Here is a 20945-nt window from a genome sequence, read left to right as displayed (position 1 = left end):
AACAATACAAAGGACAATCAGACGCACTGCAAGCAAACGCTGAAAACAACAACGTACATGTAGGCAATATTACCGTCCACATTTCCAGGAAGTCCAAGATACATGCAACAAAACTATCAGGATGCCATGGCCATAGTGCGTAAATTCGGAAAGCCTGATTTATTTATCACTTTCACGTATAATCCTGCTTGGCCAGAAATTCTACATGCACTGTCGGATACCCAAAGACCAGAGCACAGACCTGATATTATAGTACGAGTAGATCTTTCGACTCATTATCTGTCGTCTCCACCAAAACACCTATTCACAACTGTGTCTTTCAAGAAGTATTTATTTCTTCTTGCTTTCTCAATTCCTTTCTCACCGTTTTCCGTTCGTATTCTTACACCACCGTATGCTACGGCGGGCTTCGGCTAGTTCTCTTAATATGCAGTGTTAGAGAGAGAGAGAGAGAGAGAGAGAGAGAGAGAGAGAGAGAGAGAGAGACCTCAAGGACTCCCTCTCTAATTGATGACTTTTCTTAAAGTTACAAGCCCACTGCTGACTAACAATCATTCTGTGTTTTGCTGAGTGTTTTGATGTTCATACTAGGCTGCTGTTGGAAAATGCATATTTGATTTAAAGATTCATATTGTTGCTAACTGTGACTCTTTGAAAATATGCCCAAACACCAAAGGTATTAAAACACAAATTAGCATTTTAATAGGTGGTATTATAGATGATCTGTTTACACTTTTAATATTGAAATGCTACTTTTGCAAAATGTAACATCCATCCATCCATTATCCAACCCGCTATATCCTAACTACAGAGTCACGGGGGTCTGCTGGAGCCAATCCCAGCCAACACAGGGTGCAAGGCAGGAAACTAACCACGGACAGGGCACCAGCCCATCACAGGGCACACACACACCCACACCCACACACCAAGCACGCACTAGGGCCAGTTTAGGAATTTGATGTTCATCAACTGGTATTCCATATTAAACACCCTTTGTGTGTGTTTTTTGACCTCATTTATGTAACTGAGTTAACTAGTAATATTTTTCTTTTTCCTTTACTGGGAAAACTAGTAAGTAAATGCTCATTTCTGTAAACAAGACTTTCAGTTCCTATATTGCTTACCAATCTCTATTTACTTTTTCAAAGCAGATTGCTAAAGTACTGCAGTCTACCACACTGCCTGATAACATGACCCCTTTCTTCTGTTTTAAGAAAAATCGTGTAGTGTCATGGCAAATTCACCCTTCACTAGCTTCGACCTGTGCCACTAAGTTGTTGTGTACAGTATAAATCTGTTTTATAACCATCTGTATCCTCTGTTAACCAACACTTTTGAAGACTTCTGTTATGTCACTTCATCTCATTCAGTCTTTTTTTATAGTTCTAGATCAGATCTCACAATTACATTATAAACCTAGAAAAAGATCTCTATTGACTTGTGTTCAATATTGTACACTATGTACAGTAGTATATCCTCTTTAGCCTTGTATGTGAAGAGGAATGGACCAGTTGTTTTTCAGCTATTTATTAATTGCCAGAAATAAATGAGACATTTTGGTTAAGCTCTAGTTTAATTTTTCAGACTGTTTTCTGTTGATTGGGAGATCACAATTATTCCATTTATAATGGCCATAACAAGTATTTACCCTCGGCCTTTTTTAACATTTAATTTTGTTGCATCACTGAGCCATGATTTATTTAACAGATCTTTATTTGCTACTTGTCATCATAAAGTACTATGTAATGTCTTAAGTGTAAAAAACAAATGCTTTTCTAAACTACTAAAAAAAATTAATAATAAAAGATTCCAGAGACACCTCAGGTTTTTTTGGTACTTTGATATTTCAGTTCTCACATTGTATAATTACATTAAATAATTTAACTTTCTGTCTTTAAAATATCTACTTACATAAACCTCTGTCTGTGACATATTGTATCTACCAAAGTCTGAATACTGTCCAGGTCCAGCTGTAGTGATTTTGTTTTTTTTTACTTATTTATTTATTTTTAAGATTTGTATCTCCCTAATATAACAATATTTTGGTATTTGTGCCAGATAATTTTTTGATAAAGTATCCTGGCAAAATTGAAATCTTGTCTCTTTTGATTTGACAAAAAATATATATTAGTATATATGCTGATTGATCTGTTCTGTTCTAAACCTTTTTTATATATTACAGGTTTGTGCTGTGAAATGTGTTAATGTTTTAGACTTTTTCTGATTTAAATGTTGAACAATCTCAATTGTGTTTAAGTGATTTGTGATTTTTAAATAAAATCTGTTCTTTAAGGTTGGTTCACATCGAGTGAGAATGTCCAGAGGATTTGAAGCAAATGCACCAGCTTTTGACAGGTAACTTAATTAAACATTAGCATGTATGGCTACAATCTTGGAAGTACACTCTTCTACTGAATTTTGTATATAACCATAAAGCATATCGGAGGGTCTAAAAATAAAATCAGATGTGAAACTTGAAAGGACATGAATCTAAGAAGTACTGCCAGTTGTGATAATATTCCATCATCAAATAACACTAGTATCGCTATTAGGAACACACATGAAGCCAAAAGAAAAGACCCAATAAATTGTGATTGGAATATCTGGGGGTCAGAGTTAAAGCTTTTTAAATCTTTATTTACTTAGAGCATATGAAAAAACCCTGGAATCCCTCTACAGAAAGTAATGACAATGATTGGTACTGTATATGAGGGGGTACCCAAAAATAACCGGAATTTGGAAAAAAAAATTTGTTTTAATAATTTTTACTTACTGAAACTTTAGTCTCCTTCAAAGTACTCTCCATGTGAACAAATGTACTTGTCCCGAAGGTTTTCCCAATGGTGGAAACATTTTTGGACTTGCTGAAGAGGAACGTTGTTCAATGCCGGCAGCAATATTTCTTTGACTTCCTCCATGGTACAAAAACTGTTTCCTTTAAGTTCTTTTTTCATATGCGTGAACAAGAAAAAGTTGCACGAAACAAGATCAAGTGACATTTCCCCTCGTTTGAAACTTGTAAGCCACTCGTAAACCTGTGTTTTACTTAAAGCTTCCTATTTAAAAGCAGTTTCAAGCATCATTACAGTTTCATCAGCGTTTTTCCTAAGAGAAAACAAAATTTAATGCAGACTCGCTGTTATTTGTGATGGGTGCGTTCTTGAGGGTATTTCGGGGTTTATAAAGAATGATTCATCATGAACTACTTGATTTAACTTACTTAGCATGTTCAAATTCTAAATTTATTGTCTGACATTTTCTGTCCAGTAACTGAAAACTACTGCTTAAAATCCATACTAAATAAAACCAATTCAAACATTATATGTACTGTTGAAGTAGAGAATACTAGTATAATTCCAAATATTTCTATTTAAACCAACTCTTTAAAGCAGTTTTTGTAACAACATGCTTTTAAAGTCTGGTTTGCCAGTAAAGCAATCCAAGGTTTGTAATATTTGTTATTGTAATATTTACATTTGAATAATTAGCTAATTAAGAAAATATTACTAAATAGTAATATTTAACTTATTAGTCAAAATAATTAAAATGTCAGAAACTCATGTTTTCCAAATCTGTCACTCCCTTTAAAACTTACTTACTTGAGAGTGATCAGACTTTATTTTTTCTTATGCCTGAATCCAGAATTAGGAAATGACAGCCTAAGTAATTTTTTTATGTTCAAAAAATGTATAACTGTGAGACAGCATTACATTCTTCAACATACAATTTAAATATATGATGTGTTCTTTCATTTACCGATTATACTAATAAATGGTAGTTATCCTTCAAAACCCAAGTGAATCACATAAATTCAGTGATTGCAGATTTTTATTTAGTAATGAAGTATGCTGTTTTGTTTGTCGTGGTAACTGCATGTTTTGGCGATTACATGTCTCTGTTATATAGGGAGATGTGCCTGGTTCTTTGAAGCACTGAAACACTAAATACATTTTATTTTGATAGTAACACGTGGAGCTGCTCATGTCATTGTCTGTCTACACAAGCCAAATAGGCACTTAGTTTGATTTGTGTCTCCTACAGTTCTATATGTGTAACTGTGAATGTGTATGAGGCACCCCCCAGCATGACCCTGAACTGTATGCCTAAGTTAGAAAATGGACAGATGCTTGGACTGATGGACATCAATGATAGTGGTCACTACAATTTGAGAATGAATGCAAAGCCTCCCTTCATTTATCGGAGCTGTATAGTACACTATTTAAAAGAGATTAATCTCATTATCTTTTCATCTCCTCTTGCAAATGCTTGACAATACAAGTTAAATAATTACACCTCATCACACCTCCTTATTTCACTGTCAAAGTGTGCATAAACTTGTTTCTGAATGAATTCCATAATGGGATAAAAGGGGCATTCAAACTGGTGTGTGATTGTTTTTCTTTCTTTTTTTTCTTTCTTTTAATTAAAAAATTATGGTTACTGAACTCATGCACTGAAGGTCTCATGCACAATTACAAAAGCTTTTATAGATGTTACCTCTGCTTTTTTTTTGCTAGTTTTGCAAGACATTGAGTATGATGTGTTTGTCATTGATCTATACATGTAACATTTACTGCTGTTCTACTTTTATATACTGTTGAAATAAGCACTTTTTGTATATTATTACATTATGTCTTTTGTTGTGTAAGAGCATGCAATGGTTTGTTTGTTGGCTTTATGAAAATAGGCAGTGGCAGTGTAGTGGGTATTAATGTACATAAATGTAATGTCATGTTCACTGTAATCTGGAACCTTTTGCCAAATGGTTTTGTATACATTTGAAATACCATATTAAATGTGTTGATTGCTTGAGAAAATTAATTTTTTTAAAGCATAATAAAATGATCATGTGAAAAGTGTACATTTTTTTTATAGACATTTCAGCACTTTAAGAAGATTATATGGCAAACAAGTTGTAATAAATCTCCTGGGAGTTAAGGAAGGTGAACATATGCTGAGTAAAGCTTTTGTGGTAAGTGGATTTCTGTTGCATTACAAACCTTTTTTGTAATATTAGGATAATTATCTAATTTGAAAATACTACAACCTGGATCTGATAATTAATTTTTTTATCATCAAGAGAGTAAGTAATTGAAAAATTAATGGGTCCTTTTAAAATGTAGCAAATGGAAATTGGAAATTCAGGTGAACTAAATTGTCAAAGCAAAACAAAATAAAAATAGATCTTATGCTAAAGTGGTGAGACTTTAGACTGAGATCGAAAGGACATCTCTTATATTAGCAGGCAGATCATTCCATAGCTTCAGGGCTCTGTAATTAAAAACTCAACCTCCCACTGTTATTTTAAGTAATAATACATTCAAATAAGTGAGCAGGGCATTGGTCATTTAAGGCTTTATATGTTAAAATGAGGATTTTGAAATCAGCCCCAGGCTTAACTGGGAGCCAGTGTAACGACTTAAGAACTGGAGTTATGTGTTTGTACTTTATGTTTCATATAATAATTCTTGCACCAGCATTATGAATTAAGTGAAGCTGCATACACGTCATTTTGAACAGCCAGTAAATTGCATTGCAGTAGTCAATCCCACTAGAAATAAATGCATAAATTCATTTCTCAGTATCATGCATATTAAACATCTTAATCTTATAATATTTTGAATATGATAAACATGTTTGGGATAGTTTTGTGGTATGTGTTTTAAATGACATGCTAGTGTCAAAGGTAACACCTAAGTTGCATGCTGATTCAGTAAAATGAATTGTGATGCCAACTGAGTTAGAGTGGCAGAATGTTGTTGCGGTCAGCATCATTCCCTCCAATAACATTTCTGTTTTTTTCTGTATTCAAAGACAAGTAGTTCTCTTCCATCCATCCCTTTAACTCACAGGCATAATTAAGGACAGCATTGGAGATGCAGATATCCTTTGGTCATCTGCATATGAGTGAAAATTAATGTTATATTTTCTAATGATGGATAGATAGATATATACTTTATTAATCCCAAGGGGAAAAATTAATGAATGAATCAAATTTATTTGTCCCCAGGGAGAAATTTGGCTTTTTACAGAAGGTGTTGAAAAAAATACAGAAAAAAAGAAAAACTGTGAGAAATACGGAGCTTCTGTAAAAGAAGCTGCAGCTTACACAAGATACAGTTCCCAATGAAAGCATGTAAAGTGAAAACCGTAAAGCTCCTAGAACCTGAGCCCTGTAGAACACCATATTTAACTTCTGTGTATAATGATAGAGACATTTCTGTACATACTGGTAATGATATGATAGATGAGAACTAAACTAAGCAACTAATTTTATATCCTCTGTAATAAGGTAGAATGCTCAATGGTATCAAATGCTGCACTTAAATTTTACAAAATAGTTGCTGTGGAATTTCATTCATCAGAGGAAAATATCATTTACAACATGGTTTAGTGCTGTTTCCATACTACGTCCAGCGCAGAACAGAGACTGGAATTTCTCAAATTGTGACGTGTAAGGCGAGACTGAAGCTGTGTAGCAACTACTTTTTCAAGTATTTATTTTAGTGAGAAAGGGTAAAATTGAAATGGTTCTATAATTATTAAGCATATCTGGTTCCAGCCCTGGCTTTTTAAGTAATGGTCTGTTAACTGACACTTTTAGTTCATCAGGAACTGCACCATTGACTAATGAATTATTGGTAATGTTAAGAATGTGTGCTGCCAAAACATATGTTGAGCGTTTTACTAGTTAAGTTGGTAGTAGGGAACAATAAGAAGTTTTCGTTTTAAATATTAAAATTATGACTTCCTGTTCTGTTACTAAAATCAAATTTACTAAACTGGTGCTTGCAACATGAAATAGGGATTGCTTATCTAGCATTAAGAACAAGGTGACCCTGAAATCTTACATTGTCAGTTTTTCTCATTGAACAAATTGAACAAGTTTGTAAATTCTGCACAGCTAATATCTGGAGGTATTTTCCATTGTAGTTTAGAATTATAAGTCAAAGTTAAGACTTCCTGTTCTGTTACAAGATTAAAATTTGTAAAGTATGCAAGGTGAGACAGGGTTTGCCAAGCTAGTATTAGGTTTGCAATGTGATGCTGAAATCTGGGATCTTTTATTTTTGATTTTCTTATTAAAAAAAGTTCCTAAAGTCTGTACTGCTAATGTTTGTCGATATTTTGCACTTATGGTTCTGAATTCCTATTTATTAGATTAGTCACTTTTCAAAAGATACATGGGGATTATTACTGTTATTTTAGACTAGTAGTCAGAGCAGTCTTTAAAGAGAGCTTTTTTTCCTTTTTATCACTCTTTGTCCATGTAGTTTGCAAGACCTGCAGCTTTGTTGCTCCCTCTCTACCCTCTACCCTTTTTTTTTTCTTTTATTTACTTTGTTCATCCCTGAGAGGAAATTGACTTTTTCCATGACCTTCTTATTTAATTTATATATGAAATGATTTGTATCAATGTACATGATGAATCACATCCCCCAATGTGTTACAATGGTGCATAGTTTTTTATGTTCCAATACGGGAGTGATTCTGTATTATAAAGGGATGAGTGGCAAGGTGAAGATGAAGATTAACGAGAAACAATAAAGTGCCAGTGACTTGTTACTACTATTATTAGACTTTGATTCATTTGCTGCCGCTTCTTTAACAACATGTGAAGTGTAGTCAAATTAACTGGATTAGATTAACACATTTAGGGGCTGCATTAAAAATTTAAAAAAATTAAAAAAGTTTTTTTAAGTTTGTTATTTGCAGGCATTAACAGTGATTAATCAGTACTTCTAGTTTTTTTATTAAGAAAACTTTTTTTGACAGGAACCTTCAAGAGGTTTTTTGCTTCTGTGGTCTGTATTCTTTTCCATGTGATGGTTTTAATAAAATTAAAGTCCAAAAGATCTTGTACTGTGTAAGAAAACTAGTAAAGTAAAAAAAAAAAAATACTAGAAGTTATTTGGAATAGGCATTAAGATTGTATTTTTTCTATACTTTATACTTTTCAATTTTAAATTACAGTATTATGGTCATTCTGAGATTAAAAGCGAAGTGCAAATACAATGACACCCTAATTAAAATACGTAGTTGCTTATGACAAAGAAAATCTGTCAGGTGTATGCTCTTGAGGTCTGTTTTTTTTTTTTTTTTGTTCCAGTGTACTTCAATGTCCTTCACTCACAGTGCACTCTGAGTTTGACTTACATAAATAATTTACCCTTATATCCTGTTAACTTTCTTAATGGCTTCCGTGCATTGTCTTGAAGTAGGTAGTGACAAAAATTCCTCCTAAGTTGTATTTGCAATTTTCAAACCTCATATCATGTGTCTTATATTTGCATTAAATTTCTTTTTTTTTTTTTTTTAAACTTTTTATAGAATTTAAATCAAATAACATTCCATACAAGCAGGTCAAGTTTTACAAAACTAGGTTTGAAAGAAATCAACCCCCACCCATTAGAACGAGAGCTAGGCCAACAGAGTAAAACTTTAATAGTAGGATAAATTAAATAAATAAATAGAGTAAAAAAAGGGAAGAGAATCCGCTTCCTCAGTTTAAATGCTTATTCTAAAATGTTATTGATTAGATCCTGCCAGGTGTTGAGAAAGTTTTATATAGATCCTCTAAGTGAGAATTTGATTTTTTTTCAATTTCAGATAATATATAACATCAGTTACCCACTAACTTAAAAGAGGTGAGTTAGGATTCTTCCAGTTGAGGAAAATAAGTCTACGTGTCAATTGTAAATTAAAGGCAATCACAGTTTGTTTATCCTTCTCCACCTTAAGCCCATCTGGAAGTAAGTACACCAAACACAGCTGTTAGTGGATTAGGAGGGATTGTGACTCCAAGGCTGTCTGAAAGCATTTAAAGATTTTGGTCCAAAATGATGTTAATTTGGTGCACGCCCAAATCATATGGCCCAATGAGGCTGAAACTTTATTGCAACATTCACAGGTTGGATCTAGCCCTGGAAACATTTTGGACAATTTTAAACGAGACAGATGCGGTTGATCTATAATTTTAAGTTGAATAATTGTATGCTTTGCGCATATGGAGCTAGAGTGAATTCTGTGCACGGCTGCCTTCCACTCCTTTTCTGAAATGTTGAGTAAGAGATGCTTTTCCCACTGTATTTGGGGATCTTTGAAAGGGAGGGACTTGATCAATATTTTTTCTTGAGTATAGGTTGGTGGGAAGTGTGGAAAATTGGGCAGGTTTTGTTTAACAAAGTCTCTAATTTGGAGGTAGTGAAAGAAATGTGTTTTTGGAAAGTTAAATTTTGGATTGTAATTGTTCGTAGGATGCGAAGACGTTGTCTATGTACAGATCTCTAAGTTATTTAATCCCAAATGTTTTCTTAACTTTTAAAACTACAGTGGAACCTCGGTTCACGACCATAATTCGTTCCAAAACTCTGGTCGTAAACCGATTTGGTTGTGAACCGAAGTAGTTTCCCCCCATAGGATTGTATATAAATACCATTAATTCGTTCCAGACCATACGAACTGTATGTAAATATTTATTTATTTTTTTTAGTTTTTAAGCACAAATATAGTTAATTAAAACCATAGAATGCACAGCGTAATAGTAAACTAAATGTAAAAACATTGAATAACACTGAGAAAACCTTGAACAACAGAGAAAACTAACATTGCAATAGTTTGCGCTATAGTGCTACCAACCGCTGGCTAAAAACACTTTTTTTTTAATGAGTTTTAAGCACAGGGAAAAAATGAACATTTGAAAAAATCCATAATTTAATAAACCACTAAGAAAAGTAACATTGCAACAATGCACACTACGAACCGATCGCTGTAAATAGAAGTGAAAAAAAAGATCAAGCCCAGTGTATTCTTTAACTGCCTTCCTACCTTATGCGTCTGTCTCTCTCTCGCGCTGCCTGTGTGTGTGTGCGCGCGCGTGTCTCTCTCGCGCTGCCTGTGTGTGTGTGTGTGTGTGTGTGTGTGTCTTGCTCTCTCTCTCTTGCTTGCTGCACAGGAAATGCACAGGGAGAGACTGAACATGTACAAACCGACAGGGAAACTGGCATGTTCGTATACAGAGTGTGTGGTCGTGAACCGAGGCAAAAGTTTGGCGAACTTTTTGGTCGTAAACCGATTTGTACGTGTACCGAGATGTTCGTGAACCGAGGTTCCACTGTACATACATTTGAGGAGGTGGAGAAGGATGGTGCCACAGATAAAAGCTTCTCTGACTTAGAATATGGAACCAATGTAGTAAGTATTTTATGTGAATGAAGCACAATTTAGTTTTTAGTATATTGGTAATAGCTTGTACTTATTGGGGTACAAAGCGAGGATACGTGCATGTTTTGAATTAAAAATAAATGAGGTTATGATTGAGTTTGACTTTTTAAAAAATGATTTATTGGTGTATATTGGAATGTTTTGAAATAGATAACGAAGCTTAGGAAGGATATGCATCTTGACGGTGTTAATTCTTCCAGCTAAAGTGAGAGGAAGGACCATCTATGCAAGTCTTGCTTAAGTTTTTTCCATGCACACAGAAAAATTTTGTTGATAAAGAGTTTTATGTTTACTTGTGATGTTTACCCTATGTATTTAAACTGATATGTAATGATAAAAGGTTCATGACTCAGGCCCCGCCACGAGTGGCAGCCTTTCCAGCAGCTCCATGTATGACTTTACCTTTCTACCTTTTTATCTATGTTATCACTCCTACCACTTTTCTTTTATGTGGACTCATTCCCTGGACACTTTTTACTACTTTTTACAACTTGGAGATGGATTTTTACAAGGCAAGACTCGTCTATTCAGGGAGTCAACTTCAAGCACTGAGAACAAATGCCCGCGCCGGTGTGGCTCCCTATTTACCTGACGAGGTAAGAAGGCGGTATCGTGGCAGCAGAGCCGATGCTAAGCTAAAGGCGAGGCGGCTTGGGAGAAAGTGGCGTTACAAACCTTCGGTGCCTTCTGTGATCCTGGGAAATGTGAACTCACTACCAAATAAGATCAACAAACTGGCCACGCTGGTGAAAAATGTCAGGACCTACAGAGAATGCAGTTTGTTGTGCTTTTGTGAAACATGGCTAACAACTAGTATCCCAGATGCTAACGTGGAGCTACCCGGGTTTAGCACAGTTAAAGCGGACAGAGATGCAAATACCTGCGAAAAGCAGAAAGGAGGAGGACTCGCTCTATATGTGAATACAAGATGGTGCAACTCTGGACATGTAAACGTTAAAATCTCCACTTGCTGCAGGAACATCAAACTGTTGGCCGTAAGTTTGTGTCTCTATTACTTGCCCAGAGAGTTTGAGCACGTCATTGTTGTTATTGTATACATCCCTCCTCGGGCGAACGTGGAGATAGCGGGTGACATCATCCATTCTGATGTTTCTAAACTGCAAATGCAGCACCCTGAGGTGCTTGTGCTGATTGCTGGAGACTTTAACCATGTGACGCTGGACAAAACATTACCTGCCTTCTCCCAGTATGTGGATTGTAACACCCGGGGAAATAGGACTATTGACCTACAGTATGCAAATGTTAAAGACGCATACAGTGCCACCCCACTGCCTGCGCTTGGAACCTGGTTCTGCTTCAGCGTCACTATAAACCAAGAGTGAGGGAGCTACCTACAACCACACGCTCATTCAGGAAGTGGTCCCCTGAGGCAGAGCAGGCTCAGAGAGACTGCTTTAGAACTACGGACTGGGATATCCTGCAGGGATCATATAGTGAGAACATTGAGGAGGCTGTTGACTGCACTACTGACTACATCAACTTCTGTATGGACATTGTAGTTCCAGTAAGAACAGTACGCTGCTATGCTAACAAGAAGCCATGGATTACAAGTGACATCAAGAGCCTTTTGAACCAGAAGAAAAGGGCTTTTAAAGGCGGTGATCAGTATGAGCTCAAGTGCATGCAGAAGGAACTCCGAGTCCAGCTCAGGGCGACCAAGGAGCAGTACAGGAGAAAGCTGGAGCAGAAGTTGCAGAATAACAGCATGAAGGAAGTGTGGGATGGGATGAAGATCATCACTGGCTGCAGCTCGAAGTGGAGTGCCACCATCGAGAGAGACATGGAGAGAGCAAACCAGATGAAAAACTTCTTTAACAGGTTTGACCACCCTAACTCACTCTCACCTCGGAGTGCTGCACCCTCCACCCATCCTTCTGCTGACACCAGCATAGGAGAGAGTTCCCTCCCACCCATAATTACAGCATCCCAGGTAAGCAGAGAGCTGAGGAGACTTTGTGCCAGCAAAGCAGTGGGTCCAGATGGAGTATCGCCATGATTGCTGAAGGCCTGTGCGTTGGAGCTGGGGAGTCCTCTACAGCGCATCTTCAACCTGAGCCTGGAACAGGGGAGAGTCCCGAGGCTTCGGAAAACATCTTGCATCACCCAAGTCCCAAACGTATCATGTCCTAGTGAGCTGAATGACTTCAGGCCTGTTGCCCTGACGTCACATGTGATGAAGACCATGGAGCGGCTGCTGCTTCACCACCTGAGGCCACAGGTCTGCCATGCCCTCGACCCTCTGCAGTTCACATACCAGGAGAAGGTGGGAGCGGAGGATGCCATCATCTATATGCTACACCGATCCCTCTCCCACTTGGACAGAGGCAGTGGTGCAGTAAGAATTATGTTTCTGGACTTCTCTAGCGCCTTCAACACCATCCAACCTCTGCTCCTTAGGGACAAGCTGACAGAGATGGGAGTAGATTCATACCTGGTGGCATGGATCGTGGACTATCTTACAGACAGACCCCAGTATGTGTGTCTTGGGAACTGCAGGTCTGACATTGTGGTCAGCAACACAAGAGCACTGCAGGGGACTGTGCTTTCTCCAGTCCTGTTCAGCCTATATACAGCGGACTTCCAATGTAACTCTGAGTCCTGCCACATGCAAAAAGTCGCTGACGACACTGCTATCGTGGGCTGCATCAGGAGTGGGCAGGAGGAGGAGTATAGGGACCTAATCAAGGACTTTGTTAAATGGTGCGACTCAAACCACCTACACCTGAACACCAGCAAAACCAAGGATCTGGTGGTGGATTTTAGGAGGACCAGGCCCCTCATGGACCCCGTGATCATCAGAGGTGACTGTATGCAGAGGGTGCAGACCTATAACTACCTGGGAGTGCAGCTGGATGATAAATTGGACTGGACTGCCAATACTGATTCTCTGTGTAAGAGAGGACAGAACCGGCTATACTTCCTTAGAAGGCTGGCGTCCTTCAACATCTGCAATAAGATGCTGCAGATGTTCTATCAAACGGTTGTGGCGAGTGCCCTCTTCTATGCAGTGGTGTGCTGGGGAGGCAGCATCAAGAAGAAGGACGCCTCACGCCTGGACAAACTGGTGAGGAAGGCAGGCTCTATTGTAGGCATGGAGCTGGACAGTTTGACATCTGTGGCAGAGCGATGGGCACTGAGCAGGCTCCTGTCAATCATGGAGAATCCACTACATCCACTAAACAGTGTCATCTCCAGACAGAGGAGCAGCTTCAGCGACAGACTGCTGTCAATGTCCTGCTCCAATATGCGACTCATCAATTCCACCCGGGGGGTTAAACGTTAACATTATACAAAGTTATTGCCTGTTTTACCTGCATTTTTTATCACTCTTTAATTTAATATTGTTTCTTTATCAGTATGCTGCTGCTGGAGTATCCATCCATCCATCCATCCATCCATCCATCCATCCATCCAGGAAGGTGTCCAATCTAATATTGTGTGCTTGGGAGTTCACTGGAAAGAGCACCTTTTTATTCAAATCAATTCTGACACCAGAAATCTTTTGAAATTGTGTTAGGACTGCAGACACAGTATTTTGTGGATCTGATATATACAGTATCAGATCATCTGCATATAGAGAAATTTTCTGTTCAAGTCCTCCTCTGATAATCCCCTTTATATCCTAAGCATTTTGACCATGAACTGCCAGTGGCTCAATGGCGATATCAAAAAGTAGTGGTGACAAGGGGCAACCTTGTCTACTACCATGTTCTAGTTTGAAGTAGTCTAAAATAATTTTGTTAATACAAACTGAAGCTTCTGGACTGGACTGGTATACAGTAGTTTGATCCATGCACAAATGTTTGGGGCAAACCCACATTTCCCTAATGTAGTGAAAAGGTAGTTCCATTCAACCATATCAAATGGTTTTTCTGCATTCAACAATAATATCATCTCCGGGGTGTTAGACTTTGTGGGTGAATATATTACATTAAACAGGTGTCGAAGATTGGAAGTTAAGTGTTTGCCTTTAATAAATCCAGTTTGGATTTATGATATTGTTGTGATATTATCAAAGGAAGCACTTTCTCAATCCTTCTACCTAGGACTTTGGAGAGTATCTTAACATCATTATTCAGGAGTGAGATTGGTCTGTATGATGCACATTGCAGTGTTCTCCCTAGCATCTTTTAGCCAGGCGCTCCAGCCGGCTAATTTAGTTGAGCGCTCGGCTGTAATTTCGCATGACATTGCGAGATGACAGCCACAGATCTACAGGCTCAGGCAGATCTAATGATCTGTAGAGATGGCAAGGGACGAGTGGGCGGGTGGGCAAATATTTTAAAACCAGGATCTCATGTGGTGAGGGGAGAGGCGTGGGGCGGAATGTTGCCATCATTCAGTGCTGAACAAGCTAATGGCGGGGACGAGGCGAAGCGGAGTTCACAAGCAAAGAGTATGGGGAGGTGGGCTTTCGAGAGGGGGCTGTACATGGTAATAGAGGGGGCGGAGCGTCAGTTCACAGGCAAAGAGGATGTGGAGGTGGGCGGGCGAGAGGAGGACTGATAAAATAAAGTCTTGTGGAACCAGCCTGTTCGATATCAGAAAAAGGGCGTCAGGAAGTGACGTCTCTGATCTCCATGTCAGTGCAGTCTGTGTAGTGTACAGCTGCTCTCTTCTTGTTCAGTACATAGCAAAACAATATATATATATATATATATATATATATATATATATATAATATAGTTGTTTTAAGCATTATGTGTGTTCTGTGTGCAAAAATCCTTGTAGCATTCACTGTGGTTCCTGTTAAAGTGACTCCCTCTGCCGTTTTTATATTTGCTCATAATTGGACCTGCGTCCATATTGCATAAAGTGTGCAGAAACCCTTGCAGCACACACTGTGTCCTGAGCAAAAGTTTTGTCAGTGAATTGCTGAGGGTTTTGTTAAAGTGACCCATCTGCCATTCCTTTTTTTGTTCATATCTTGCCCTGCCATAGTGCAAGTGTGCATTGAATATCCAACAGGCTCCCACTTTCCCACTCAAAAGTCTTATTCATAGGTACTTTTAATTTTTTCCAAACGTTTTACCAACATGAGTAAAAAAAAGTGTTCAGAAAACACTGCTCAGTTTTTTCAGAAAAGAGACGCCACAAACTAATGACGGTGCGTAAAGCGTGTGAAACAAAAAGCGAATTACGTGCCACCTTTCTTTGCGGTTGTTGTATATCAAGATGTAATTCAGACGGCTGAAATCAGAATGTGCTTCTCAACAAAAAGTTTACTATATGGACAGAAAAATCACTAGTAACGTTTCAGTTTATTTCTCAGGTGACTGCTTTTTGTTAACAGCAATTCACCTGTCACTTCGCAAAGGAGAACTCGTTTTTACTTTCTCATATACGAAGTATAGAGAAAGTATAGTAATCATGAAAAAATTTGACCTCAATATTTTGATGAATTTTGACATTATAGACCTCCCAGAGTCCAAAAATAGTTTTTTGGAATTGTGTGTGTGTGCGCTTGCGTGTCTGTGTGGGTGTAAACACAATAACTCAAAAACGGAACTGGATAGATGGATGAAATTCGGCATGTGGTTGTTATACCACAATTGTAGATCTGTATAAACTTTTTGGGCCAAATCCATCACCCAGAAGTTGTGCTATACCTGAACACATACTCGATTTTTTTTTTTTTTTATTCAGTCAGCTGCAGAGTCCGATTTATTCAACTTTACCTTTATAATAATTGTTCAATATATTATTAATTTCATTTGATTTGTTGTTGATGGTTCCTTAATGTACATAATATAAAAATATAATCATTGTCTTTCGGTTTACTTCTCAAATATCCATCCCCATATCTAAGTATACAAGAAAGTTGAGGGGAGGCCATGCCACTCCCGGTTTTTGAAAATAAAACCGCAATGATCGAGAGACTCACTAGGTCATCATATAAGATCAGCATATTGTTACTGACTAATCACTTTGGCTTTAAAAATATTGTTTAACAATGAAGTGATACAAACAAAAGTAGGTAGGGAAAGAGTCTGTCAAGTGATGAAAAACTAAACATACTAATGGGTTTTGTATTTATTATAAATTTATTAATTTATCTTTTTTAGTTCATATTCACAACTCAAGATACCTGATATTGTGAAAGTAATCCATTAGTAGAATTATATTTTAAAATATTTGTCTCCCTTTTTTCAGTGGTTTTTCTCTCTCTTTCTCTCTCTCAAAATAGATAGTTGAAATTATTTCAATATTCTTTTTGTTCATCAGCCTTTTCATACATACTGCATACCAGGTATTTTTCCTGCCTTACATCCAAACCTGCTTGGGTAGGCTCCAGGTTTCCTGTAATCCTACTCTGGATAAACAGGTTTAGATAATCATTATCTGATAATGTATATGTTGTTCTTAATGTCAGACGCTGTCTCTGTTGTTTTATGCCTGTCCGTACTCCTATTACCTGCTCTTGCTCTGCTCATTGTGGGTTTACTGTCCTTTATGGTGGTCTATTCAAGTCTCACTGCCCCTAACCTTGACACTACATGCTTGTTCTGTGTTTCCCTCAAATCAGCGAGGTGGGGTCGACACACTGATTCAAGTCTTAAGAGCTCTGTTCTTCCTAAGCCCCCGTGATTTTCATGAGAAAATATTGTAAAAATTATAAAATTGTGTAAAATTGTTCATATTCAGTATCTAGTTTTGATTATGCTTGTTTTTATCAGACAAAAACAAAACCAGATAGTAAACCATGTAGTGTAGTAAGCTTCCACTAACATTAAATTCATATCCAAATCTGTTAAGTGTACAGTTCTGTCTGATTGTGACACAAAACTAACTCCATAGGCGCTTCATGCCATAATTACTAAAACTAAAACTGAAAATAATATATATAAAAATAAAATAGAAATGTCTTTGTGAAATAAAAACTAAACTAAAACTAAAAATACATGATGAAGGAAAACTAAAACTAAACTAAATTTCCAAGTAAGGTCAGAAAAAAAATAGAAATAAAAACTAATATAAAAAGGCAAAACTATAATAACCTTGTTTCAGACAAAGACATTGCAGAGGCTGGTCCATCGGGGGAAATCTCAGAACACACTTTGCCATTTGATAAATCTAAGCACTGCTTATCCGACATTAACCAACAATGGTTTAAAGTTTTTGATTGGCAAATGGTCAAAGGAAATGGTATGTGGTGCTCATTGTGCATGAAATATTCAAACAAACCCCCCCCAAGGAGGGAGTTACCTTGGGTAAACGTGCCATGCACAAGAATTTGAAAAGAAAGCTTGCAGGATCATGAAAAAAGTAAACCCCCCCCAAAAAAGTACATATATAAATCCATAAAAAATCCAATAAAAAGTAGGAATAAAAAAATAAATCCATTAAAAAATCTGTTTTTAAAATGCAGTCTAACTCCTCCTGATCTCAGCCCACCTCCTTCTCTTTCTCCCCGGCTCACCCATTGCTTGCGTAGCCGGCAGAGACTCGGCAGCAACAAGCTCCTTTTGGCCAACCTCCATCTTGGCTGCCTCCAGGCATCATGGCTAGACCGCCCGAGGTTGGCTCTCCTCGCTTCTTCCTTCGCGCTCACTTGGTCGCACCTCGGAAGCCTGGATGTTCAGTGGGGCGAACTAGCCCCTAGAGCGCCACAGCTAACGCTCCTTCACGGGGCCCCAGCTTGTGCAGTCTCCTCCTTTCAGGTGGCCAGATCATCTTTCTAAGACTGCCTTTTACGTCCTTTAACCTCCTTCTGTTTCTTTTATTCTTTGATTTCTCCATCTTTGAATTCTCCCCCTTTCTTTGTGCTGACTCGTGTGTTTGTGTGTGTGTGTGTGTATATATATATATATATATATATATATATATATATATATATATATATATATATATATATACACACAGTGGGGCAAAAAAGTATTTAGTCAGCCACCAATTGTGCAAGTTCTCCCACTTAAAAAGATGAGAGAGGTCTGTAATTTTCATCATAGGTATACCTCAACTATGAGAGACAAAATGAGAAAAAAAAAATCCAGAAAATCACATTGTCTGATTTTTGAAGACTTTATTTGCAAATTAAGGTAGGAAAAAAGTATTTTAAGTGGGAGAACTTGCACAATTGGTGGCTGACTAAATACTTCTTGCCCCACTGTATGCGTGTGTATGTGTGTGTGTGTGTGTATATATATATATATATATATATATATATATATATATATATATATATATATATATATATATATTATTCGTCAGGGGTGTGTTCTTGCTCCTACTCTGTTCAATTCTTGTATGGACTGGTTGTTGGGCAAGGTCGTGGGGCATCTGTTGTTGAAGAAAATTTCAGGGATCTTGACTTTGCGGACGAAGCTGTGATCTTCGCAGAGTCAATGGATGCTCTGATCGGGGTGCTCGAGAGACTGAGTGAGGAGTCTGAGTGTCTGGGCTTGCGAGTGTCCTGGATAAAAACCAAGATCCAGGCCTTTAATGACCTCTTGGGCACAGCCATCAGCAGTGTGTCTGTTTGCGGAGTGAGTGTTGACCTTGTTGAGAGGTTTACTTACCTTGGCAGTGACATTCATGTCTCTGGTGACTCTTCCTGTGAAGTCAGTAGACGGATTGGGAGAGCATGGGGGTCATGAGGTCACTGGAAAGGGGTGTGTGTCGTCCCCATATCTATACTAAAGGACGAAGGTCCAAGTCTTTAGAGTCATGGTACTTCCTGTCTTACTATATGGTTGTGAGACATGGACGCTATCCAGTAACCTGAGACAAAGACTGGACTCCTTTGGTACTGTGTCTCTCCGGAAGATCCTTGGGTACCGTTGGCTTAACTTTGTGTCGAATGGGCGGTTGCTCATGGAGTCCCAAATGAGGCACATTACCTGCATTGTGAGGGAGTGTCAGTTGCGGCACTATGGCCTTGTGGCGCGTTTCCCCGAGGGTGATCCGGCTGATTGTTGGGGACCCAAGTGGCTGGACTAGGCCAAGGTGTCACCCACGTAACACCTGGCTGCGGCAGATGGAGGGTTATTTCTGGAGGGTAGGACTGGACCGCGTGTCTGCCTGGGGGTTGCCAACCGGGATCCTGAGCTGTTTCGATGTGTAATGGGTGCGGCAATGCACTGTACCAGTGCATGCTCCCCAACTTGACTTGTTTGCATATACTGTAATTGAACCTTCTCGGGTTGAGTAAATACAGGATACCTTGAGATGATAATAAAAAAGAAGAAAAAAATAACACCGCTGTTAACGAAGTTCCGCTTCAGAGATCCATCTGTCATAGATCTGTCCAGATTCCTTTGTAGTGATTTGTCTGATTCAAGATTATCTGCCATCCCATTTACTTTGGTATCATCTGCAAACTTAACCATTTGGTATCATCTGCAAACTTAACCAGAATATTTTTTATCAAGATCATTTATATATTTTGAAAACAGCAGCAGCCCTAACATTTTTTTATTGAGTGACACCCACTTTTAACATTATTTGTTTCTGAAGAATGTCTTCACTGTAACCCATGCTAATGGTATTTAAGGCAAGTTTCTATCTTCCAACAGTGCCTTCGGTTCCACTTTTTTTAGTTTAATGACAAACTTCTCATGATACTTTTATGAAAAGATTTCTGAAAATTCAGATAAGTAATATCATCATTTTGTACTTTTATTTCATAAAACAATTCCAACATACTGTATTTGTGAAACACAATCTCCCCTTTCTGAGCCGATGCCAGTTATTTACTAATAACATCTGTTCTTGCCATGTGATGCTCAACCTTTTCCTTAATAATTTCTTCCATCAATTTACCAGTAATCAATGTTAACCTTATTGGCTTATATTTACTTGGATGGACTCAGTCACTTTTTTATATAATGGGATAATACTTGTGAACTTCCACTTGTTAGGAATTTCTGTCATGTGCAGCGTTTTAAAAAAAAAAAAAAAAAATAAGCTTCAGTCTTTTGGATATGTACCCCAATACCTTCTTCAGAACGTTCACTATTTTACTATCTGTATCTTTTAATTCATCCTTCGTATTCCTCATACACTTCAGTTACTCCTTCGCTGTTTATTTACTAAAATACTGTAACAGTCTCTTTGGATCATCTTTTGCCTTTTCTGCAATTTTTCCTTTATAATTGCATTTTAGCTTTCCCAAATATTTTGGTTATTTACTTCATGGATCCACAAAATGAAAAGATACATTCAATGCCCTTAAATAAATTGTGACAAAATATGATAGATTTGATTAATGCACTGCATTACTCTAGATGGAGCCAAAGCAACTGTTAACAAGAATCAGTGACTTGCTGGACTGTTAAGAAAGGAGAGTATTTACTTCCAAATGTTGCACTTCATCAAGAGACTTTGTGTAGTTCATCACTAAGCATGGATGTAATGACTAAAATCACAGAATTAATTAGATGTAATAACTGAGCCCTGATACACAGAAGGTTTAAATTTTTCCTTGATTTTTTTTTACTTCAGTTTAAGGTAAGAGTTTTATTAATATTTAAAAATCAAGAGAATATGTATTAAACACATTCTTTTCATGGCACACTTGACTTTTATTTACCAAGGGTGCCAGTATTAGTGGTGGACACTGTATTATTTGACTAGAATGTAAAACTGTAATTAAGGTTAATAGCTTTGACTGTTTTCTGGAAAAAAAAGTCTATAGCAAGGAGCTTTTCAATCCAAAGATTCTGAATTTGACAGTTTGTTTGCATCTAGTAAGTGATGTT

General features: G+C 37.6%; 1 protein-coding gene across 1 annotated transcript in view; it reads left to right on the top strand.

The window, feature by feature from the left end:
- synj1 (synaptojanin 1) overlaps positions 1-20945 on the top strand; it is a 540854-nt gene that overhangs the window by 117544 nt on the left and 402365 nt on the right. The window contains 2 exon segments of the mRNA XM_051926623.1: positions 2294-2355; positions 4876-4972. Of these exon segments, the coding sequence (XP_051782583.1) occupies positions 2294-2355; positions 4876-4972 (159 nt within the window).

This window comes from Erpetoichthys calabaricus, chromosome 4 (genome assembly GCF_900747795.2).
Source record: "Erpetoichthys calabaricus chromosome 4, fErpCal1.3, whole genome shotgun sequence".
Lineage (NCBI taxonomy): Eukaryota > Metazoa > Chordata > Cladistia > Polypteriformes > Polypteridae > Erpetoichthys > Erpetoichthys calabaricus.
The sequence above is the reverse complement of the archived record's forward strand: the minus strand, read 5'-3'. Positions and strand labels throughout refer to the sequence as shown.